Genomic DNA, 22,832 nt, shown 5'->3' on the forward strand with positions numbered 1-22,832 from the left:
AAAGACGCATTAGTGGTCAGTTTCCTATTTTTAATCTACCATATACACAATACAAGCAAACAGCTCCCAATTGCCAAGGTCAAACTGAATCCTATTAGCCGCGTATTTTATGCCCTGTCGTATTTCACTGTGATTAAACGGTGGATTAGCAGCAAACTTCGCACAACGGCTACACAAAAGTACAATTTGCAAAGAGCATGTTCTAGCTACTTTAACACCCACTAAAACAACGTACGCCAGGTTCACCCTGAAGACATTCTTCCCATGCGCGATCCCCCTCGTCAAGGTGGTACACAAAAAAGGTTATTTTTCTTGGCTGTTCCTTACGAAACAAGCGCTAGCAGCACGTCGAGTTGAGTATATTCTTTCGATCTTTTTCGGTCGATAGTAAACTAGTAGCGGCTTGTTGAAACCGAACCAAAAACAACAACAAAAACATCCCCTACATGCTTTCCAACACGCATCAAGAAGAAGCGCCACGCAAACCGGCGCGCACGGTGTGTCGAAGACAGTGATGATAACGCAAGCGAAATGATACGCAGAGCATGACAGGTCAACCCTGTGCGAGCGATAGAGAAAACAATCCCTTCAAGAAATGACGATCGGCCGTCAGGGGCAGCATAAAACACAACACAAGCCACAATAAACACTAACAAAACAATCCGCCACATCCACAACCTCCACCGAACGTCGCTCACGCGGTTGCGAAGGAGAGCAAGGCGAAAATAAATTGCACTGTTTTTGGGGATTTTTTTTTCGGTACAATTTTTGCTTCACTTCTACCAAACGATTATGTGTGTGTGTTTGTGTGCAGCACCGCAAGAAACCCAAAATCACACGGGCAGAGGCGCACACACAGGAGGCGGCCCTGGGACAGGGGAACAGCCTTCCCCAACATCTTTTGGTGGTTCAATCCACCCACTTGCAGTACGCACGAACAAACACACACACACACACCACCGACATACAAACAGCGGCACGATAGTCGTCCCTTCGATTTGTTTCTGCGCGATGGCGTACAGGCCGGTGTAAGGGGGGCCTTGTTTCATTTATCAAGATTTTGTGTTGCATTTTGTCTTCCTCTTCGGGGGTTTTTATTTTCTTTTTTAGGATTGTTCTTGCTTCTCGTCATTCAACCTTTTGCAGGTCCAAAACAGCAGCAGCAGCAGGAGTAACATTAAACACCAACACTATGCTCTGCTGCCCGCTTTGCCTTAACGGTACACCACCATTAAACGCCAATTTTCGCATAAAAGCCTATCATCACTCGTCAAAAGGCAGCACGCGCTCTACCACTATGCACACAATAATCGATATTGGTTTCGGGTTTTTGGGAGGCACATTTCCGTAGGTTCTCTCTGGGAGGGAGCATTTCGGTACCATACCACACACGTGTGCCGCATCTATGTGAACAACTGTTTTCTTCTTTGAACACATCCCCTTTACAACACGCTCGATTGAGGGTTCAAACAAACACTTTTCAAATGGTAGCATAAGATACGGCACAATTCCAGCAACATTTCACTTTAATCAATTTTCAGAGACGTACTCTATCGACAGAAGAACAATTACACACGCTACAATAAATGCACTTGACAACATTTCACTAAATACAGGCTGGAAATGCTGCCAAGCAGACAAACACGCTGGCTATACTCTACCGCGCTGTGAGGAAAGTTAAAGTTTATTGTTGTTGCTGGTTGGGATCGTTTGCGTTGAACTTGAGCACAGTTAAAGCACAACAAAGCAGCCAACGAAGGACATTTTGGTAGATTTTTTGACACAGCCACCACCACACGCACTCGGCTAAATCGCACCATAAAAACGTCGAAAGCGAAAGCAGACGGGGCTGAAAGGCAACAACGCGAACGCGAACAACACGGGACGCGCACGCGAAGAGATCTTTACACCATAAAGGATTAATCGCGAATGAGCGGAGAGCGACCATAGTTTTCTCTGCGAACCGAAATCCCTCGTTCGACCGCACCGCCGTTCGCTCGGGATGGGTCTCTTTACACTCGTACGGTGGTTGTGGGAGCATTGTGCCTTTTTCATAACAATTAATACATATTTAAAAGGCTGGTAGTGCTACACTTATTTCTTATTTTTTCCCTAAATTACGGTAACTTTATAAAAATACATAACTTACATTAAGCAAACCCCTTACATAAAAGCTTATGTAAAGAAGGAAAAGCAGAGACATGAAAACTTACTAATGATTTCGGTATGTGATAGCTTTCGCACACTATAACAATGTTTATGCAGCAAAAGTGCTACAGAATCATATGTTTCAAATTAAACAAAAAAAAAGTATAGCAAAAACAAAGAAAGGAAAAAAATATCGTTATTGTTTCTCCATTAAAGAAATAAATTATAAAAAAGGACTATCAATTCTAAAATGGTTCAATCTGCCGTTGACCTCTCTCTCTCCCAGGGCAATGCAGCAATTTCAGTCGTTTTAGTGCGTTCGTTCTCCTGTTGGGGTGAGCTTTTATGCTGTCTCTCATGTTTTATGCTATTTCTCATCGCAGCATACCAACGGAAGAGAGCAACAGAGAGTAAAGAGAGCAAGACAGAGCGCAAACATATAAAACAGCTGCACGCAGAAGCGATTGCGTTTACACGGTGCAGTTCATTTCCGTGCGAGTCTGTTATGCCGGTAGATTGGGTGTTTGCTTTGAGGAGGTTATTGCTACCACCGATGCATCCGACTTCTCACCGACACACACACACCCATACATACACACTTTCCGGTAATAGAATATCCTTTACAAAGCATTCTTTCTTCTTTTCTAAAACCTTCTTACCGGCGATTTTGATAACAAAGAAAGGTGTAGATGTTCTGGCTGATGATTTCAAAATAGAACAAAAGAAATGTACCATTCATTTGTTTGAATAATTGCAGTATCATGTCTGGAGGGATATTATGGATACATGCATTTAATTTCCATTTTGAAAACCAATCTCATCATTTTAAAAACACAGTTCTTACTCATTTTAACTAAATTAAGCTTTTTTCTTCAGAGTCGATATCTGATTTGTTGGACAAACTTGACCATTGAATAACAAAGAGTGACACAAAGACATCAACAATGTTCAACGCATGGAGTGTGAAATTTAATTGGTTCAACATATCACTGATGACACAAGAATGAATCAAATCCCTTTTTTTAAACCAACCAACCATTTCCTGCGTACATACGGCGCACAAAGCCTCACCCAGATTTATGTGGCCTGTAAGTTCACATTAAAAATCATTTTTCACCAACTAATTACCTCACCGCCGACAACATCCGCCGAGCAATACAATATTGTTTGTTCACAAACGAATGGCACGTTGTTTTAGTTGTTCGTTTTGTTTTCAATGTCGCAATTCAATGTGCCATGGCACAAATTGGGGGAACTGTTAGAGAACAACTTCTTGCTTCACCGTGCTAATGCACTCCCGGGTTGCGCGATATGCGCCAACACCCAGTGCCGGAATAAGGCACGCACACACACACACACACACTCTTGCGCAAAAAAGCGTTTGATCAAGTGCCACACAGGATTCATTGACCTGTTCCACGCTTTACCTTTCTTATACAAGAAGCAAGTGAATGTTGGGGTTGCGGTCAGTCAATGGTACCAGCACCATGTGACATTGAACCCAGCGAAAACAGCAAATCCCTGCTCGAATCCACTCCACCATCCTTCCATCGACAGTACCAGCAGCTCAAGGGTGGTGGTGTGTATCTTTCTCGAACTGGAAAGATTCACCTCATTGTGCGCACACCTTTCAAATGGCAACGAAAAGATGACCAGCGGTCAAAACCGCGCCGGTAAAGGCAGCACATTTTGGGGATTGATTTTATCAGCGTTAATTATTTTCTGTACCACATCGACGAAGACCCAGCTTTTCCAGCTGATGATAATTCGGTTCAACTCACTTTTTTATCGTTTCTGTGACTGTGAGGTTGAATCACACCGCAAAGCCACAAGATGCGCTGTGGAGTAAGAAAACGGCCCGGGCTAAAAGCTATCCAATTATTAATCCCGATTGAGCGCGAACAGACGGCGGCGGTGGGGCGAGTGTTACCGGTCGCATCTCGTAAGTGTTATCGTTTTATTATCGCGGCAGATGTTTACCGGCTTCCCGGGGACGAGAACCACGAGAATGGCACACAGCAACGATTTGCTTTCATTAGTGCCTTAGTCCCGCCGGTGCATCATTTCATCGGAAAGGTGGTCCTCTCGATCCTCCACGCCTCACCACCAACTCAGCGGTCGTGGCTCGGTAGCGAGCGAGGAGCCCAACAATCGAAGACGTGATCCACCCGAGTCCGGTGTCCCGAAACAGGAAATGAAATCGAGACAAGCACTCTTGCCCTCCAAACACCCCGAAAAGGCTCCCCTTCGGAACTCCCGGAACATGTGCGAAAGAGAGAGAGAAAACGTGGAACGTGTTTTCAAGCGCAACTTGTGTCTGCGTGTGTGTGTTTTTCGGTTCGATTTCGGTGGTGGGCCTCTTTTCGCTTCACATTTCGCCTGGCCTCTTATCGGCCGCCGTCTCAAGGTACACGATCGCGACGACGCCAGTGCCTAATGGTACACACGGGCGGGCAAGAAATTAAAAACCGAAAAGCCCTCCCGAGACGCACTCGGGCACCGGCGGAACAGATCCGGCAAAAACGGGAAAAGAATCGAAAGCAGACAACGACAACAACAACAGCAACAACGTAAATGCGGCGGCAACATAAACGGGACACCTCATTTGCAACTGTCTTAGAAAATGACACACCAAGTGACAACAAACCACTTCGGGGTGCTATTGACAAGTTGCAACGGAGTGACTTCTGCTGTCGTTTCTCCGTTGTTGCTGAGAGCGAGTGGATTTCGTTTATTTTGTTTGTTCCGATTTTCGAAGAAATGGACTTTGCCGGCTACACTTTCTGCAAAGTTGCAAACATTTCTCCAGCCCGTGGAACGAAAAAAAAATGGAAATGTACTTTTTGGTGGCCATTGCCCTCGGAAAGGTGGTTGAGTGCCCCGTCGGAAGTAGGCTCGTGCGGGCCGGCTTTCTGGAAACGACAGTACGGCGATACCTCAAGAAGATTTGCGTACTACACACACTTCAGGCTCGAATTTCAGTTACTTTGCTAAAAGAATTCCATCCCGTTGGTTTATTATTAACGCAATTATGGTTTTGCTAGGTGTTAAAGCAATTATTTCCTTCCCACAAACAATTCTGTAGTATGTTTTAATTTTCTTCTTCTAATTAAATTAAATGACTCCAAACACCAATGGCCAATAACGGAACAGATGCGACATAAAATAAACACACTAAAATTGCCTCACTCTGGGTTTGTATTTTTGAATGACGTCGCGTAATTCAATGCGGTGGCACAACAGTTTCATCTGCGGTTTAGTGGCATTCGCAGAGGACAGACAGGCACGGACAGGTCGATTTTTTTTTAATTTCTATGTGGCAATGTGCGCGATGTCAATTGCCTGTTGATGCATGGGAGTGCATTTTTCTGTTCGCTAGAATGGGAATCGAATACGCAAGCTGAAACGTGAAGCGGTATGGTATGGTCTGCTAACCACAGCCAACGAGTCCTCCACACTGTGTTGCCTCATCAGGCCCAGTGAGGCACGTGTTACCGATGTGTTAAAGCGTTACCCCACTGGCACTGGCACTAAATTATTAAATGAATTTAAAGGTTTGTACCGAGATAGACAATGCAATTAAATTATTTAAAAAGAGCCTACAAAAAGGCACAAGTTTGGCGTGTGTTGTTAGTTCTGTTTGCTTAACATTCTAAACCTGAACATTGGGTCCACTTTTAAATTAGATTGTTTATGTGCGTATGTGCCTCGACAGCACATTCCACCGTAGCAAGGATCTTATACGAAAACCTATATGGTGCGACAGTTTTTATGTTCGCTGAACAAACACACAAACGGCCGTACTAATAATATTGCAGACTGAAACCAGATCCCGGGCCGCAAACGACTTGTGTGGCGGGCAGCAAACGTACGTGTTGTTGTTGTGCTTGGGTCTAGAATAAGCTGCCTGCCAAGAGGTTAGATGGATAGAAACGGTACGAAGGAGATTCGTCTTCTGTTTCGCCGAAACCGATCACGGGCGATACATCACTGTTCCGGTAAAACCGATCCTGTAGCAACGCTGCCAGATTTTCTCTCTGTCGGACATCAACCTGTGTCCGAAAACATGTTGGATGAATTCCACGTACGACCCAAAATCAATTGTACTAAATTTGATATCTTACTGCCTAGGAGGTAGAACTCTAAAACTCCCACAGTGTCGAATATCACAAACACACTTCAGCAGTGTTTGTGTAGAAATTGGAAGTTAAATAACATTACTCAACAAGCCCATCTAACGTCGCTTTTAGAATGTTAACCATACTACCATTAGTCAACTAAATGCAAATAATTCATTTTCTAAATTCTGTTTCAATTGAGGTATTCAAATATGGTATTTATTTTTATAAATATTGCTATCAGGAAAACATATTCCATATTATATTTTTTTAGTATTATAATCTGAAATATATAATATAATCAACATTTTAATTGAATGGTACAATCAATACAATACGAACTCTATGTGATTAAATTGTGTGTGTAACTAGGTCAACTAGACCAGTAAAAATTCATATCGCCTCTAACGAGTCCAACATAAAATCGATTCCCTTCTCTTTTTTTAATCCGCTGTACATCTAGTTGAACATTCGACGTCTCGCCCGCGTTATCAAAGTCTCGCATACCGATAATCCAATTTCCTCGGAACATAAACCATCCCAGCCCGCCCAAAACCCAAAATCCACCGGCCGTTGTTTTGATAGTGACGGCTTTAAAACACTTATCGCCCTAGTACAACTCGTACAACCAGGGCACGATTGAAGTTTTTATGGTTCGCGTTAACGTGTCTGCGATAGATTTGTTAGAATCCAGACTATCATGACGTATTCTCACGCGCTACGGGCCACCTATAACAGACGAAAACAAATTATGATGTCTCCATCCGCACCTCGTACCACCTGCAGCAAGAAAACACTTTCCCTGGAAAGCGGAACAACGCCTTCAATGTATAGTTATTCTATCAATAGATGTAGTAGGTCTAGTAGCAAGTTGAGTCGCATAATCAAAATTTATTGCCCAGCTCATAAATTGTCACCAGGCAAAGCTAGGCTTGGCGCGAAGACAGAGGCATTGCAATATTCAGCAAACAGCAAAAAGAAAATATCTAGCCCCGTGTGCGAGCCACCGAAATATGAATAAACATAAATCTCGGTCAAATCAATAGGATCGTGCCAGAACAGTGTATGTGTGTGTATCTGCCTTGGCGCCTGATGGTTCGTAGGAAAACCACGGAAAACACGGAAAACCAACAACCAACAATCAGACCTACCTACAAAAAAACAAACATGGAAGGGAATGGGACGAGATTTAATGGAGCAAAGTTTACGAGTGGAGGAAGTCCTTTTAGAATCCTCTACCCGACCACACATAATGGCTATTCATTTGGAATTTCGTACGAATGGCGCACAAATTGCTGCCCTAGAAAGCTGGCGTAAAACGTGCGGCACCGAACTGTCTGCCCGAAAAAGCGCCTGATTGCGTATTGCGGGAAAACCATGTCCAGGGCAATAAGAACGGGTGAGAAGACAGAAAAACATTCGTTTTCTTGTAGCTAGGGCATGATGATTAAACACCACCACGCACCACAACGCTATCTATAACGCATTTGGGGGGTCATTTTGTTTTAATCAAGCATGTTTAAATGTTTTATTTTTCTGCTACTTACCGGATGAATTCCCAAGACGTCGACAATTGCTGCGGAGTGGACGACTTCGACAGGCTGCCGAAACTATCGTCGCGGTCTCCTGGATGACGACGGCCTGTATGCCTCCCGGAGTCTTTTCCCGTGCTGCTGCTGCTGCTTCTGCTGCTTCCAGCATTTCCAACCTCACTGTTCCCCGCCACAACACTTTCATTCTTGCGGGAAGAACTGCTTCCAGAACCACCCCCGCCAAAGAGTCGCCTCTTCAGCCGGGGCGTGATGGGAGGGTCGGGAAATAGTCCCATGCTTCGCACTACGCTTTACACTTGCCCAAATCCCCGTGATTCGGACAGCTAATATGTCAGCCAGATTGGGAACCGATAAAGGGCCACCACCACTGCGACAAGCGGATGAATGCAAACGAAGCGAAAACTGCACCATAAGCGTTTTGGAGAGGCGTACCGAAAAAAAACTCACACAAACTTTAGCCGTGCGCACGAAACCGGCATTGTACAAATTGATTGAAAGCAAGAAGATGATACGAATGAGATTTCCTCATTGATAACTTCTTTTCTGTAAATTACATCCAATAATCAATGCACCACACTGCCCTGCTTGTTTACACTGATGTTTTGTATGTGTTGCGCCTGTCAATTTTGTGCCTGAGTTTTATTCGGCCGTCGATTTGTTTACATCCTACGATTGAGTGCTGAATTGAGAAATTGTGTAACGCGAATCGTGACAATTTTTTTTTCTTTTTGGAAAATATTTTTTCTAATGTTTTCCTTTTGAATTTTTGTGTGATTTGATTTTTGATTTTTGTGATTTATTTAATATTTCTTTCTTTCTTTGATATTTATTTACAGCATTTCATGTAACTAGTAGAACGGACTATGGGATAAATCATAGGACAAAATATTAAATACAGGGGTTGTTGGATATCTTTTGATTTGAAAACTTTGTTTTTTTCTGATAATTATGTCTAAAATGGTTCTGTTGATTCTGCATGATATGATTTTTTTAAAAGATACTTAAGGAGGGAATGTAATGCAAATAAACCAATTAAATAATAATAAGGTATTCCGCTTGGTTTATTAAATAAATTTAATAACGTATCCTCTAAATAACAAACACTGAAAGAAAAAAATTATACTGAATAAACTGAATGAACACTGAATAAAAAATAAATTTATACCCAGTGATTTTTTTCCAAATTTCGTGCTCAATCCTCGATAAGTTAGTTATTACATCATGTGCTCCAGCTTCCAGTTATTTTTCATTCTCTTCATCGTAGCAGTATCTAGTTGTGTAGATCAGTGGTCTCCAAACTGCGGTATTCGGGCCGCTTGTGGTCCGTGGCGTTAACAGATGTGGTCCGCGAAAGAATTTGTTTTTGAAGAAGAAAAGCAAATCACTACATATTTCGTGCATTTTTTCCCACAATCAAGATGTAGTATTGAACAGGCATGTTTACAATAAGATAAAAACATATTTTTGATTAAAAAAAAAGTTGAACAAAGTCTACAAAATGCATGTCCTCAATCGATGTGGGCTGCGGCAAATGTATTTTCAAAGGCAAGTGGTCCGCGATCCTAAAGAGGTTCGAGAGCACCGCTGTAGACTATTGACCTTACTCATCTTTCACAGCTAATAATAATAATAATAATAATAATAATAATAATAATAATAATAATAATAATAATAATAATAATAATAAAATATAATAATAATAAAAATAATAATATAATAATAATAATAATAATAATAATAATAATAATAATGATATTGTACTCATACAATTATTATAATAATTATAATTATAATTATAATTATAATTATAATTATAATTATAATTATAATTATAATTATAATTATATTATAATTATAATTATAATTATAATTATAATTATAATTATAATTATAATTATAATAATTATAATTATAATTATAATTATAATTATAATTATAATTATAATTATAATTATAATTATAATTATAATTATAATTATAATTATAATTATAATTGATAATTGATGATAATAATATAAATATAAAAATAATAATTATAATGATGATAACAATAATAACATTGACGGAACATTAATGAGATTTCACTGTACAGGAAATATAAAAGAATATATACAGGTAATACAGCCGACAAACATAAATCATAAAAACAATTCTATTAACCTCAATATTTTTGAATCATTATTCACCTATCTTGAGTTAAAGGGCAGCAACCACAATTGCATGGTAGCAGGATTGGCTGCCAACCAGTCACTCTACAGCCTGAAAAATTAGTTCACCACAAAGAACCTGTCGCGATGGACGAAACTGGGACTATATAGTACTTATACAGTACCGGTATTCACATACGCCTCTGAGACATGGACACTGTCCAAATCTGACGAAACCCTCTTAATCTCGTTCAAGAGGAGGATGCTCAGAAGGATAATTGGCAGAAAATAATTGGAGGTGTGGAAGGACAATGGAGGAGCCGCTATAATGACGAGCTATACGAGATGTACGGCGAACTCACCGTCGTACAGCGTATCAAGCTCGCCAGGCTCCGGTGGACTGGCCATGTTATACGCATGGAAACGGACGACTCAGCCCGTAAAGTCTTTTTAGGCCGTCCACAAGGACAGAGGAGGCATGGTATGCCCAAATTGAGGTGGCAAGATGGCGTGGAGACGTCCGCAATTAAGGCCGGGATAAAGGACTGGCAGACGAAGGTGCGAGACCGTGAGCGGTTTCGGACACTCCTGAGGCAGGCCAAGACCGCAAAGCGGTTGTAGCGCCGGATAACTAAGTAAGTATATTATAAAATAACACAAGTTTAAGTTTGAACTAATCTTTATTATCTAGTTTTCGATTTGTATTTGCTTACATGGAAAACATGTTCAAACCATTAAATGATACCTGTTTGAATAGAGCAACATCCTTCTACTATCATCTAACCAGCATTCAAAGCTACATTCTAAGCAGTGATAAGCGACGCATTAGTTTAAAGACTAGATTCACATACTTTTGAACTGACGTATCATTAAATAAAAGAAACTATGGTAACATTTTAAACTACTGCTGGTAACTTGTTCAAATTGCTTAGAGTTGTAGGATATTCTGATTCAAAGGCTATTTAGTAAGTGTCGTGTGTGCACATATCAGTGTTGAACATGTTATGGATTTAGATCAAAAGACTGATTTTTACACTGTTTTTTTTTAAATTGTGAATTACTCGTTCCATCTCGCACAGTCAGACTCTGCCGGCTTATGCATGGCTTCTTTTGATGGAAGATGACAGCCAGCATGCAAAGAATACTCCCAGTAATTGAAATATGGCTATTGCAAATCCAACAGCAATCAGAACTACTGCATTTTTGTGGAAATGGTCCTCTAGCTTCATCAAACATCCGTCCTATACAAAGAAAATAATTTTATTATAATTGCCAAATTCTGATCAACCATACACTGTTTCCCATATTTACCTGATAATAACGATCCATAAACAGCGGTGGGGCATTTTTACAATCATTTGTTTCGGGTTCAATCAGATCTGGCTTGCAGCACGAGGCAGGCATTGTTCGGTTCAAGTTGTCGTACCAATCCTTGGGTCCCTGAATTCCGCAGCACATCATGTTCCGGTGTACGCTGTTCCATGCCGCCATGTCAGCATTGTTGTGCCGAGCGATCGACTTGTCCAGCTGCTTTCTCAGTGCGTCCTGTAGGTCTGCCTTGAAGGCAATCGCCGCTATTGCGACAGCGATCTCAATCAGAAATACTATGAGCAAGAAGACAGCGAACGCGTTCAGCAGCTTCGGCGACTCCTTAATCGCTCCGTAGCACCCGAGCGACGCTACCAGAAACACTAACGATCCAACGACAATCAGTACCACTGGCGGGGCCATCAAACGGTCCTGCACAAAATGCTGATAGTCATTGACATCTACCAGTACAACGATGCCCGCGACCAGCAGGATCAGACCTGAAATCTACAAATCCCCCACACCATCGAAAAAAAGATTATTATTTAGGACATTCAGGACACGGCGTCATTAACAAAGACCCCCACGCAGTGCTCAAGGTTGTGGCGTAAGAATACAAAGTAGGAAAAACAAACAAACAGCAAAGCCTAAATTGTGATGTGTGTATAATCGACCTCAATATGGAGCGACCGCATCGAACATCAGTAACCGTCATTTACTTCCGGTAAACGAAAATCTATCAACAGCATATCATTAATCATGCATAAGGGTTCTTGTAAGATGTACTAGCTGTATGGTCTAGCTTAGCTCACTCATAATGGTAGTTAGATGAACGCATTCATGTACTTGTTAAGCAACGGGTAAACTCCTCCAACGCCTTTACTGGCCAGGTAATATTTCATTAATAGCATTTGTTGCTGAATACATAAATAAAAGGTTGAACCTATGACCGGGACGTGTAATTGGGTTCTTATTTGTCTAGGCTTGAAGGTGGCATTTATGTGTTTGCTTAGTAATAAAATTAATAACATTAAGTGGTGTAAATGGCATATCAAAGTACATACCGGGTACTATATTCTAATAGTATTACGGAAAATGAAAAAAAAAACAAAATCATCGGTCTTGTTATGATTCTCTGAACCTGGATTTTTTAAATAATACTGTAAGTATTTTAAAATCTTCATGTTCTATGAAATTTTATTCCAAAAAACTTAATTCAGATTAACGATTCATATATATCAACATACTCTTTTTGAATTCTAGAAAATCAATTTGTTGCGTTCTTATTGGTCTGTATGTATGTCTGGCTGTAGATATCACAACTTGACTATATTTTCACTCGTTCCAAAACCTACTTTCTGCACTTTACGACCGTTGCATTACTCCGAAATACCTCCATTACCCATTATGCATCAAGGACGAGCCCTTTCCCTATCATGCAATTATACAATATCACAAATTAATGGGGTCAGCCATGCGATAAACCAACCGACTGAGCTATGATTTTGCATTACTTTTCCATTTATTTTAATTTCTACATTAAAACGATAATGCAAATGTGATTTTCCTAATGGAGCGCATAGTCCAGAGGAGCGCAAAACGACTTACCGCAAAGATAAGGTTGAACACAAACAGCAAATATTTTATGGTAGTTGTCCCACAGGAATTCATTCGTTCTCGTAAGTTATCCATTACTTTGGACTTCATCTTGGTTAGTAGAACTTTATGATGGTTATGCTTTTACTATGTTTTATTACCAGGCTTGGTAAAATTGACGTTAGATCACTAGCAACAACTACACAATGTGCACTTTCTTTTACCAGCAAACAGACACACTTCAAATCTGCTTTCTATTGGATTTTTCCACACACATCTGATAATGATGCGTTTGACCCTAATGAAAGTTGGGTGTGATTTTTCCCCAGAGGTAACTCCACCGGTAAAACAACAAATCCGTTCGAGCGCTCAAACCAAACTGACCCACCAGTGACCTGTGGTCACCAGAATATACACGATTCTTCCGTCCTATGTACTAGGCGATGCTATTATGCCCAGGATACTCGCGTGTACATGCGGTTTTACATACCAACACCAACGCAAGGCACCATTGCTAGGGTGAATCGCGTGTGCCACTTTCGGCCCTTCTAATTGAACGCACGCAAACATAAACCCTCTGGTGTAAGCATGGGTGGCCTGCGATACCAACACAACTGTGTCCGGTTTGGGTCATTACAGGAGGTCCTTATGTAAAAACCCCTAGCTGGACCTAATGCTTTGGAAAATCCGCTGGTCAGCCAGTGACGAATGAGTTTAAATTTGGGGTCAAAGAACAAACCTATGCTGCAGTCGCTAGTCAACCATCGCGGTTTCGCTGCCTTTTACTGCCCTCACCAACTACCACATGCGCGAACTGATGGCATCCACGGAAGGAATAATTACCACGTCATCTTTAGTGTTTTTATTCTTCAAACACACTTTTCCATGCGAGTGAACTTCAAAGTCAACGTCGCTCAAAATACTAAGCAGACACAATTCCAGTAGCTTTCCAGACACATAAATTTGTTCCTGAGGCGATTCCCGCTGACATTGACTTATTTCTGATTTTTTGTAACGCGAGCCAATTTCTACCCAGCTGGTGCTATTAGGGGGGACATTTTTTAAAAAGGATTTTGCTTTTCCATACCGGCAAATGCTCATGAACGCGTTCGAGGTCAAGTGTGTTCACCTTTGTCAAATCGTGAGATTGATCGGAAAAGAGTAAGATTTGTCATCCTACCATGCTTTTCAAAGCGTGCCCGAACCGTGCAGTAATGATCTGAATAGTAATTTTTCTTTTTCAAGCATAATGCTTTGTTAGTTCTTCAGCCCTTGAATTTAATGAGGGAGAAAGTGAAAAACGAAATTTCATCATTAACTTAAGCCATCAGTGCGAACACGAGGGCTTGAGGGGCTTGAGGGTTAACGAGCAGAATTTTCATTATCACACATTCATTATCAACGGTTCAAGGACAACAATATTTAAATTGACGCTTAATGTCTCTTTAAACCTGTCTGGACTGGTGGCAAAGGTTTAGAATATCAGTCTACACCATAACAAAAAACATATTTGAAAAAAAAGAAGGATTTCCGATAAGAATACTAATTCATTAAAAATTGAAACTTATAAATTAATGATTAACAGCTGTTTGCTCTAGATTTTTGTAGCATTTAACTTGTATAACATTGTAACATTAGAAGATCTCACATACGGTACAGTCGATGAATTATATCTTTCACTTGCGAAAAAGCTTCCCTTCCTAAAAGAGTATGAATGAAAAAAAGAATGTATAAACCAGAATGTAAATTGAAGATAGTTGTAATGTTGCACATTGTTGAAGGTATAAAGATTTTTTTCTTTATATCCAATTCTTTACATGCACCAAAATGTAAGAAAATCAGGCTATATATTTTAATTTAGAACCAAGATGAGTAAAAGCTCGTCAAGCGACTTTCTATGGTTTTCGAAGCGCTTTTTTGTCAACTGTATTTGTAATTGTATATGTATTGCTTTAAATTTGAAATGTTTCAAAACTATTAAAACAAACTCTAAATGGTATACAGATTCCCTTCCAAGTTATTCATAAAGCGATCATAACGAAATCATATCGATCAAACGATCCATGGCCATGAAAGCCTTTTATTATCTTTTATATATATTTTTTTATTATGGGGCGGTCCCGTGGTACAATCGTCAATTCGAAAGACTAAATAACATGTCCGTCATGGGTTCAAACCTAGAGTGGACCGTCACCCCGTAGCAAGGATTGATTACCCACCTGCGTGATAATGAAAGAAGTCTCGAAAGCCTGTAAGGGCCGACATGTCCGCGTAGGATGTTACGCCAAATAGAAAAGGAAGAATAAAGTTATGGACACTCTTTTTTCCATTTCATCAACATTACAGGGGTAGAAAATAGAAAGGTTAGATATGAATAATATTTACATGATTTGAGTAGATACAACACTTGTTTGCATATTTTCTGCATTTTTCTATATTCTATTTCTATATATGCTATTTTACACAATTAATATTGGAAAATAGACAAATATTTAAATTTAAATTAACTTAATATTTAAAAACTTAGTTATAAAATATGTGCACAACACCAGCGATGGCTACAGAGAAATGTTTACTATGTTTACAGAGATATTTAAAAACAGATATGACGAAAAACTCATAAAGCCAACTATAAATAAATAAATATATAAATCAATACATACATAAATCATTTTAAAAATGTTGAAAAAGGTATATTTATACATTAATTAATTGAATGAAGTAATTAAAAAGATTTTTTACATAATAAATAAATAAATGATTAAAAAAATAAATAAATAAATAAATACATACATACATAAATAAATAATAAATGAACAAACAAATAAATAAATAAATAAATAAATAAACAAATAAACAAATACATAATTAAATAATAAAAGGGGCATAAAAATGTATTTAAAAAATACAGAATTGAACAATAATCGTAAAGATCTTGATTAGATGTATAACAAAATAATTTCTGACTAAATTCGATTCCTTATTTAGATAAAGAATGGATACATATGAGAGTTATTTTAGGGCATTCCTGGAAGATTGAGAGAGTTTTTATTTTTTGAGAGGTTTCTTGTCAGGTTTTGGCCTCCCAAGTTTTACTGTATTCTAAACATGCTGAAGCCACAAACACTTATTATTATTGTTAATATTATTATTATTATTTTATTTCTCGTAAGGAACGGCATAGTTGGACCTATCTCCACAAATGATAATTAACAAGATAACAATGTACGAGAGAGTCGTTGTAAATTGATACATCAATTACAATATGAATTATCTTTGCGAGAACCGAAATGAGATAACAGCACATACAAAAGGTAACTAAAGTCATCAAACCATATTTCCAGTGTTCCAGAGTCATCAAAGAAGAAAATAATTCACATGTTGGACAAAGTTTAACCAATTTGAGTGATATCTTCATTTCACATATTTATGTCATCATACCACAATTTAAAGTAACTGTTTGTTTTATTATGCGACTCTCTTTGAAGGTCAGTTGTTATACTGTTCTTGGCAGCCACAATGAAACCGACACAACCGATCGAACAAACCGAATACCATTTATCTGATTCTGGCCAGACGATTGTCCATTAAGTTCCCAGCAGCCATCTCGTTTTCTGGCCCAGACGTAAAGCGGATATCCTACACGGCATAATGTACACACAGGACCACTTCCCCGCAGACACAGTTGCACAGGAAAGCAGAATGAACCGCAGACGAAACCATACGCCGGACGCTGGAATGTTAGCTTCCACAAACAATAAAAACTTTAGCTTTTGCCCCTGCCGGAACGGCGGGACAACTTTATTTACACAAAAAACATATTTAAACAACGAACGAAACAAAAATAACAGACTCATAGCGAAGGTGTGCTGCGAACGGAAGTGGTCTGGTTGGGAAGTTGTCAATGGGTTCGCTAGGCGGGCGCAAAAAAAAAACGAGCTTTCACGCAAACAAGTGCTTACGGGGTGTTCTTCTAGAAAAGGAAGCGCGAGGTTCCTTTTCACCAGTGAGCTTTTCCTAGAATCCTGCCCCCTTGTGGTCAAGAGGTTGCTATGTACAGGCTAGGGTTTCTATTGTTAGTTCTCTTACATATCATGTAGCACAACGTAACACATAGCAAACAAATCGAAAGGCAAAAAAAGCATTTTTCTTTGTCAAACTCCTTCAGCTTCTAGCACGGATGTCGTGGTAGCAGTTCGATGAACCCGTACGCTTGGATCGCTTGGTAGCTGCGTTGTGCTACGCACTATGGTAGATTATCTTTGCAAAAAAAAACACTACTTAATTATACCTTTTGCTTCTTACCCGCGTCAGTATAAAAAAACGTTAATGCGTAGTGGAGCTTTACTCTGCTCTACAGTACCCACGAGCGGGTCAGTAAAAGTGAAAACACGACGGTGACTGCGGCTGGCAAGAGACCCTGCTGACCACTGCTACACTCACTGTCCGGCTCATCGAAGGGCTCGCTATAGGGATGAAGGTAAGGAAGGAAGGAAATTAAGAGGAAGAACAGGGTGAGTTAGTCAGCATGCCTCCAAAGATTCGTCCATCACATTAAACAGCTAACAGACACACAAGCATAGCTAATCAACAACGCCAAAGTGGCAACAAGTAATTAGTACAAGTTTTACTGCGCATTTGTGTTATGGTGGTGTGGATGGTAACTTGATGTAAACATTTGAACGATATGTAAGTGGACAAAAACAACAGTAATGAATTAGTTATGGAATCTTCTAGCAAAATTAAACTACATTGTTGTTAGAATTGACAAACTCGTCACATCAAGATCAACTGGGTCCTTCTGGCATACTAATGATCCTTACTCTAGCGAAACGGTATGCAAATGACAATTTAATGTTAATGTATCTGTACAAGTTGAAGCTATTCATACCGCGAGTAATTATCCGGTAATGAATGAATCAGTGAACTTGGCAACTGAGGATTGGTAAGAAAAGTAGGACAAACTTGAAGAATTATTGAAGGAATGAAGAACACAATGGATCAATATTATGAAACAAATCAGTTAAACAGTATTGGAAATTGGAACGAAAACAAAGAAAATTTCAAAGACATTCCCTGGACATATTCTACAACTAGTACAAAAGCATACATAACATTTACATGGACATATGCTTCTTTAGTATGAAAGCGACCGTTCTCCTTTTGCTGCTTTTGCGACTGTTGACCTTTTCATTTCCTCTTGGTTCAAGGATCTACCCGAGCCGAGATATCCTCGTAAGCTGCCTGAACCGAGCGCAGTAAGTGTTTCATCATCTCCTGCAAGCTTTAAACAACAACAACCACCACCCTCGGGCAACCTGCTCTGTTTTTATTTTTATATTCCAAAAAACAGGTTTTTATATGCGACCGTCTTCCACACGACACGACTGTTACTATTTGTGTGCTGTGGTTGAAAAAAAAACACTAGCGATAAAAAGTGTTTCTTACTACCACCGCTCTCTTCAGTTCACTTCCTCCCCCCTCGGGCGTGTTGTTGATCGCACAAATCAAGACGTTTGAGGTTGTTTCAAGGTGAACCACACGGGCATGATCGATGGTGATGCGAATCCTCGCGGTGTAAGTGTGTAAGGTCAAGATATTCGTTTTAATTGTAGGTGCATTTGAAATAGTGCGAAATGTTTAGTATCTTGTCAGATTTCTCTTTACAGAAGATGTAAACAGCTAAGAAAAACCACGTGCTACCCGAAAAAGGGACGCTACAGATGATGTTTCTGGATGATAAAACAGTAATAAGAAGCGTGTTACTTATGGAAAAGGTTCAGCTGCAACGGCAACGGAACAATTTTAATGACAAACAGATACTGACAAACACAAACACACATAAACCAACCTGTAACTACACACAAGCTATATTATGGAGATGTTAACGGAAGCCAGTTTTCGTGCGATTGATTTTCGTTTTTGTTTTTTTGTTTTGTTTTAATTTAAAACGTTAGATTAGAACAGAGAAAATCTAACGCTGCAGTCCAACGTGTAGTCAACAAAATAGTAATAACGAACACAAACAGAAAATGAAAACATTTTTGCTTTGCCACTGCACAAGCGATAAGCGCACACGGGGAAAGCAGAGCGAACCGATATTTACAGAATTCCAATCACGCCGCAGGCAACGCGTCCACCGGCATTTCCAGTCTTCAGCGAGTCCGGATGGTTCGTCTTGCCGAGATCGTCCACCTCCGCGTGGATGACGATCGCCCGGCCGATCACGCTGCGCGCTCCGTACAGCGACACGACCGTGTCCGAGTAGGACGTTTTCGCGATGCCGTTCTCGTCCGCGGCAATGTTACCGAGATCGCCGACGTGACGCACCTGATCGTTCGGGGCCCCGTGGCTGACCTGCAGAAAAGCGTGCGCGCGACAACATGCCAATCGAGATTGGTTAATATGATCCGTTGGGCCGACCGTTTGACGGGGGATGGAGTTACGTAGCTCCTCTTACCTTGTCGGGATTGTAGTGACCGCCGGTGCTGGCACAACCGTCCGTCAGGTCACCCTTCTCGTGAATGTGGAACCCGTGTTTGCCCGGGGTCAGCCCCACGACGTTGATATCGATGAACACCGGCTCGGTGCATGACGGTTGGGAGATGGTCACGTTACCGCTCACGCCGGACGTACCCTGCAGGTAAACGATCGCCTTCCGTGGCTGGTCCTAGTGGGGAAGAAATTTAAATTTAAATAATTAATTTTAAAAAACTTGCGATTTTTTTATGTAACAAACTGTTTTAAGAATTAAGGATTTTATGTCATCAAAAATTTTATTTCAACGTTGCATTTGTTATGGTAGATATTGAAAAAAAAACTTCAAAATCTTTCATAAAAAAAGGAAATTAATCCATTGCCTAAACTGCAGTTGCTTGAAGTCCAAATGCTCCTGGTCACTGTACAGATAAACCTAACAGCAGTTGCAGTTTTGCATCAATTTCGTGACAGTATGGGCGTTGGTTTTGAATAATGGCTCCTTAATTGAACTGGAACCCATTCCTGGCCACAGGAAAGCGCGAACTGCAAGAAGCAGCAGCAGTGTACACAAGAAGCAAAAAAAATCACCAAAAAGTGCCAACTTTCGCCACACTGCCAAACGTCATCAACCGTGTGTATGTGTGTGTTTGCTGGTCGAAGCATGCCCGAGTCTGTCCCGAGTTAGGATTAGCCATTTGTTTACATCGGGTCTTTAATAGAGTTAAATTGCGCTGATAACGTCAGCTCGACGATCATAGTCTCCTCCCCTCCTGGAACGGTGGGCATGCTATCCGTTTATCAGCTGTCTCGCGACAATAGATTGGCGTGACGAGATTCAGGCCCCACTGGTCGTATCCGTTTTGGACATCACTGTGTCAGCTTCAGCTGATTGCTGTATCAGTTCGCGCACCCTGGCACTGTCCACCACACCGCTTCAGAGGCGAATAGAAAGCGCTCGGTGTAAAACAAAAAACACTAGCTAAAAAGCGCTTTGATGGCGACTTTCAATCGAATCACACTTTTCTGTGTTTGCCTTCACGCCCGCTCTCACCTTCGCCAGCACGACGCACAGCACGGTCGATAGAGCAATTAGCACCTTCATATTGATTTGCACTGCCCGGCACAGCACGGTTTCTAGCACAGTTCGACTATAAGTTACTTAAGGCCAAGCTTTAATACTGCCCGACACGGAACGGATGGCTCCTGAAGTACTTCAACTGAACACCTTCGAGTCTCGTCGACGAATGGCCGCAATGCAACGCGCTCTCGAGTCGGCGGTCGAGCAAACGTTACCCCGTGGTCCCGTGGGTGGTGGTGGTGGTGGTAGAACCTAAAATTGACTCTAAATTGTCTCCCAACGCAACTAGCGGCCTCACTACTACCACCACTACTTATCAACACAGCGAATCCAGGGGCGCACCTAAGGGAAGGAGAGGTACAGGGCTCGATACACACTTGCAGCGGGCCCGTACGCGCGCCACCTTTATCGTTTCATCTCGCGAGCGCGCCACACACAGCAAACGCGCAGATTATGACGCGATGTGACGTGGGGAGTGTGAGACAGATTTAGCGTATTTTCCAGCCTCTCACAACGGACCGGTCTTCCCACTCGACATGCAAGTCGCGAGCGCACACCCTTCAGGGTCGTGGTGCCAGAACGATGGAGTTTCGGCCGGTCTGGAAGCGCACACTTGCCACCAAACACACACACACACGAGCACAATGGGTATGGACGAAAATGTAGCGGCCAAACCTGTCCGAGTCGCCGGGAAAGGATTAGATGGAAGGCGTCAGTGTGTTTGTGTGGTCGTTTGTGCGTACGGACTGGAACAACGGACTGGTTTCTATAAGCACTAAAATCAGATCGATCTGTTATGCATACGCAAACATACCATAATTGGATAGTCGCGCAAGGTTGGCAATAGAGTTCGAGAAACGGTTGTACCCTAGTGGCCAATAACGACCTTAAGTTCACGTACACTTTTTTATATCTTTACCCTTCATAGCCTGCAGGAGAGATATACCTTGAACTATAGGCAGTGTTGACTGCGCTTTTAATTCCCTTAATAGATTAAATACTATCTTTTTATTATATGTCAAGAATACTAAACTCAATTGTTTTGGAGATTTGATTTTAGAAAAAGTATGTTCAAGAGTTATCTTTACGCTTTTTTTAACAAATAAGTCCTTTCGCTGCCGAGGACAAATCACGGTTTAAGTAACATCTAAACATGTCAATTTTTTATTTGACAAAAAAATGTGTGTTTTTGGAAGTAATTCTGCTTCTTGATGCACATCTCAGCAAGTCAATTTCGATCGTTTAATAACGACGGATATAATCCGATAGGGTCCCAACTGAACAGAAGCCGGTAGACAACGAACGTTGTTTGTTGTATTACGAACAATTGCTCCTAAGTATTCTTAAAATACTACAAAATACTGAAATAAGAAGAAGTGGAAAACGATTGAAAACATGTTGGAACCTGGTACTCCTAACGATTATTCCCAAATAAAAAGGCAATACCACAACACCTGTTCAATTACTCCACCGTTTTTATCCGATAACTCCAATTGATTTATGAATAATAAGCGATGTTTTTGCTGTATTTCGAAGCTTATGTACTATGTAAGTTTTTTGCCCTTTTTTCCGCTATACAGAGCGTCGAACCTTCCATCACACGGCACAATCACACACCGGGTGACATGTTGCTCCAGGCGTTGTACGGCCTTCAATTCTATTGACTCATTCCGCCAAGGCATCAAAACAATCCTTTCGAATGAGCATGAAACACGCATTTTGTTCTTTCCACGCTCTATTCTCCGGTACTACAGCTGGCTACAAGTATGTTTTGTGATGTTCAGAAACATTACCACGCAGGTTAATGAATGTTATTAAAATCGGGCTTTCGGAAACATGCAAAATTCTAAGCGATCATTTTGTGTCATCGATTTATTGCTGTGCAAGAAATCATTCTCCACTTACCCGAACTTTCACACCGATAGTGCTGAACCTTATACATACGTGCGCGATGCTTCCCGCGCGTTAATGCTTTGCACTGCTTACAACGTGACTTCCATCCGTCCGTGCTGACTTGACGATGCTTCCGGTCGGAACAACCCCCCGCGAACACGGAAACGCCAATGACCTTACGGCGGGAGAATAGCACACGCGTGGCTTTAGCAATCAGTAAAGGTCATCTGGGTGGCAAAAGGTGAGTTCCAGAGCCTAACGATCAAAGCTATTAGAACCCAAGCTCGCGGACAATGCTGGAATTTTTATCATGTAGACTGCTGACCGTATGATTGTTGAAAGTAAAATTTAACAAAAGCTAGGAGTTTCCTTGATGATTTTCCAGGGTCTGGCGATGTGAACTAGTTTCCTGGGAAATCGGGGACACATAAACAAAGCTTGAATGAATCACTTGGGCAAGTTGTCGATCAATAATTTAGCAAAACAATGGCTGGTGCTAACATGCCGGTAA

General features: G+C 40.9%; 3 protein-coding genes across 7 annotated transcripts in view; all 3 read right to left on the minus strand.

The window, feature by feature from the left end:
• The window catches only part of LOC121592115, a 55,118-nt gene extending 46,711 nt beyond the window's left edge, over positions 1-8,407 (minus strand). Inside the window, exon 1 of one of the 5 annotated variants that reach the window (XM_041913410.1) lies at positions 7,814-8,407. In XM_041913410.1, the coding sequence (XP_041769344.1) occupies positions 7,814-8,094 (281 nt within the window). In that variant the 5' untranslated portion in view covers positions 8,095-8,407. Of the gene's footprint in view, positions 1-1,549; positions 1,636-1,661; positions 1,940-7,813 lie in introns of those variants that run through there. The other 4 variants (XM_041913413.1, XM_041913412.1, XM_041913411.1 and 1 more) reach the window with 4 other exon arrangements.
• Positions 8,408-10,638: 2,231 nt separating this feature from the next.
• LOC121594232 (23 kDa integral membrane protein) lies at positions 10,639-13,246 on the minus strand. Its single transcript, XM_041917290.1, has 3 exons — positions 12,883-13,246; positions 11,278-11,781; positions 10,639-11,207 (listed from the first exon to the last, which is right to left on the minus strand). The coding sequence occupies exons 1-3, from the start codon at positions 12,979-12,981 to the stop codon at positions 11,061-11,063; spliced, it is 750 nt and encodes a 249-aa protein (XP_041773224.1). The 5' UTR covers positions 12,982-13,246; the 3' UTR covers positions 10,639-11,060.
• A 3,389-nt stretch (positions 13,247-16,635) lies between these two features.
• LOC121592522 (superoxide dismutase [Cu-Zn], chloroplastic) lies at positions 16,636-20,810 on the minus strand. Its single transcript, XM_041914028.1, has 4 exons — positions 20,402-20,810; positions 19,331-19,540; positions 18,977-19,227; positions 16,636-17,336 (listed from the first exon to the last, which is right to left on the minus strand). Exons 1-4 carry the CDS (start codon positions 20,450-20,452, stop codon positions 17,225-17,227), a joined length of 624 nt encoding a protein of 207 aa, XP_041769962.1. The 5' UTR covers positions 20,453-20,810; the 3' UTR covers positions 16,636-17,224.
• Between the last annotated feature and the right edge of the window lie 2,022 nt (positions 20,811-22,832).

The sequence above is a fragment of the Anopheles merus genome, chromosome 2L (genome assembly GCF_017562075.2).
Source record: "Anopheles merus strain MAF chromosome 2L, AmerM5.1, whole genome shotgun sequence".
NCBI classification, from domain to species: domain Eukaryota; kingdom Metazoa; phylum Arthropoda; class Insecta; order Diptera; family Culicidae; genus Anopheles; species Anopheles merus.

What these genes read in the sequence shown, in the direction of transcription:
- LOC121594232 (XM_041917290.1), bottom strand. Translation starts at nt 12,981, where the DNA reads ATGAAGTCCAAAGTAATGGATAACTTACGAGAACGAATGAATTCCTGT. An exon ending in TGTTCAACCTTATCTTTGCG is followed by an intron (nt 11,782 to 12,882) that starts GTAAGTCGTTTT and finishes GGGGATTTGTAG; the next exon opens with ATTTCAGGTCTGATCCTGCT. An exon ending in TTATGGATCGTTATTATCAG is followed by an intron (nt 11,208 to 11,277) that starts GTAAATATGGGA and finishes TTCTTTGTATAG; the next exon opens with GACGGATGTTTGATGAAGCT.
- LOC121592522 (XM_041914028.1), bottom strand. Translation starts at nt 20,452, where the DNA reads ATGAAGGTGCTAATTGCTCTATCGACCGTGCTGTGCGTCGTGCTGGCG. An exon ending in TGTGCGTCGTGCTGGCGAAG is followed by an intron (nt 19,541 to 20,401) that starts GTGAGAGCGGGC and finishes CTTCCCCACTAG; the next exon opens with GACCAGCCACGGAAGGCGAT. An exon ending in TGCGGCGTGATTGGAATTCT is followed by an intron (nt 17,337 to 18,976) that starts GTAAATATCGGT and finishes TCATCCCTATAG; the next exon opens with CGAGCCCTTCGATGAGCCGG.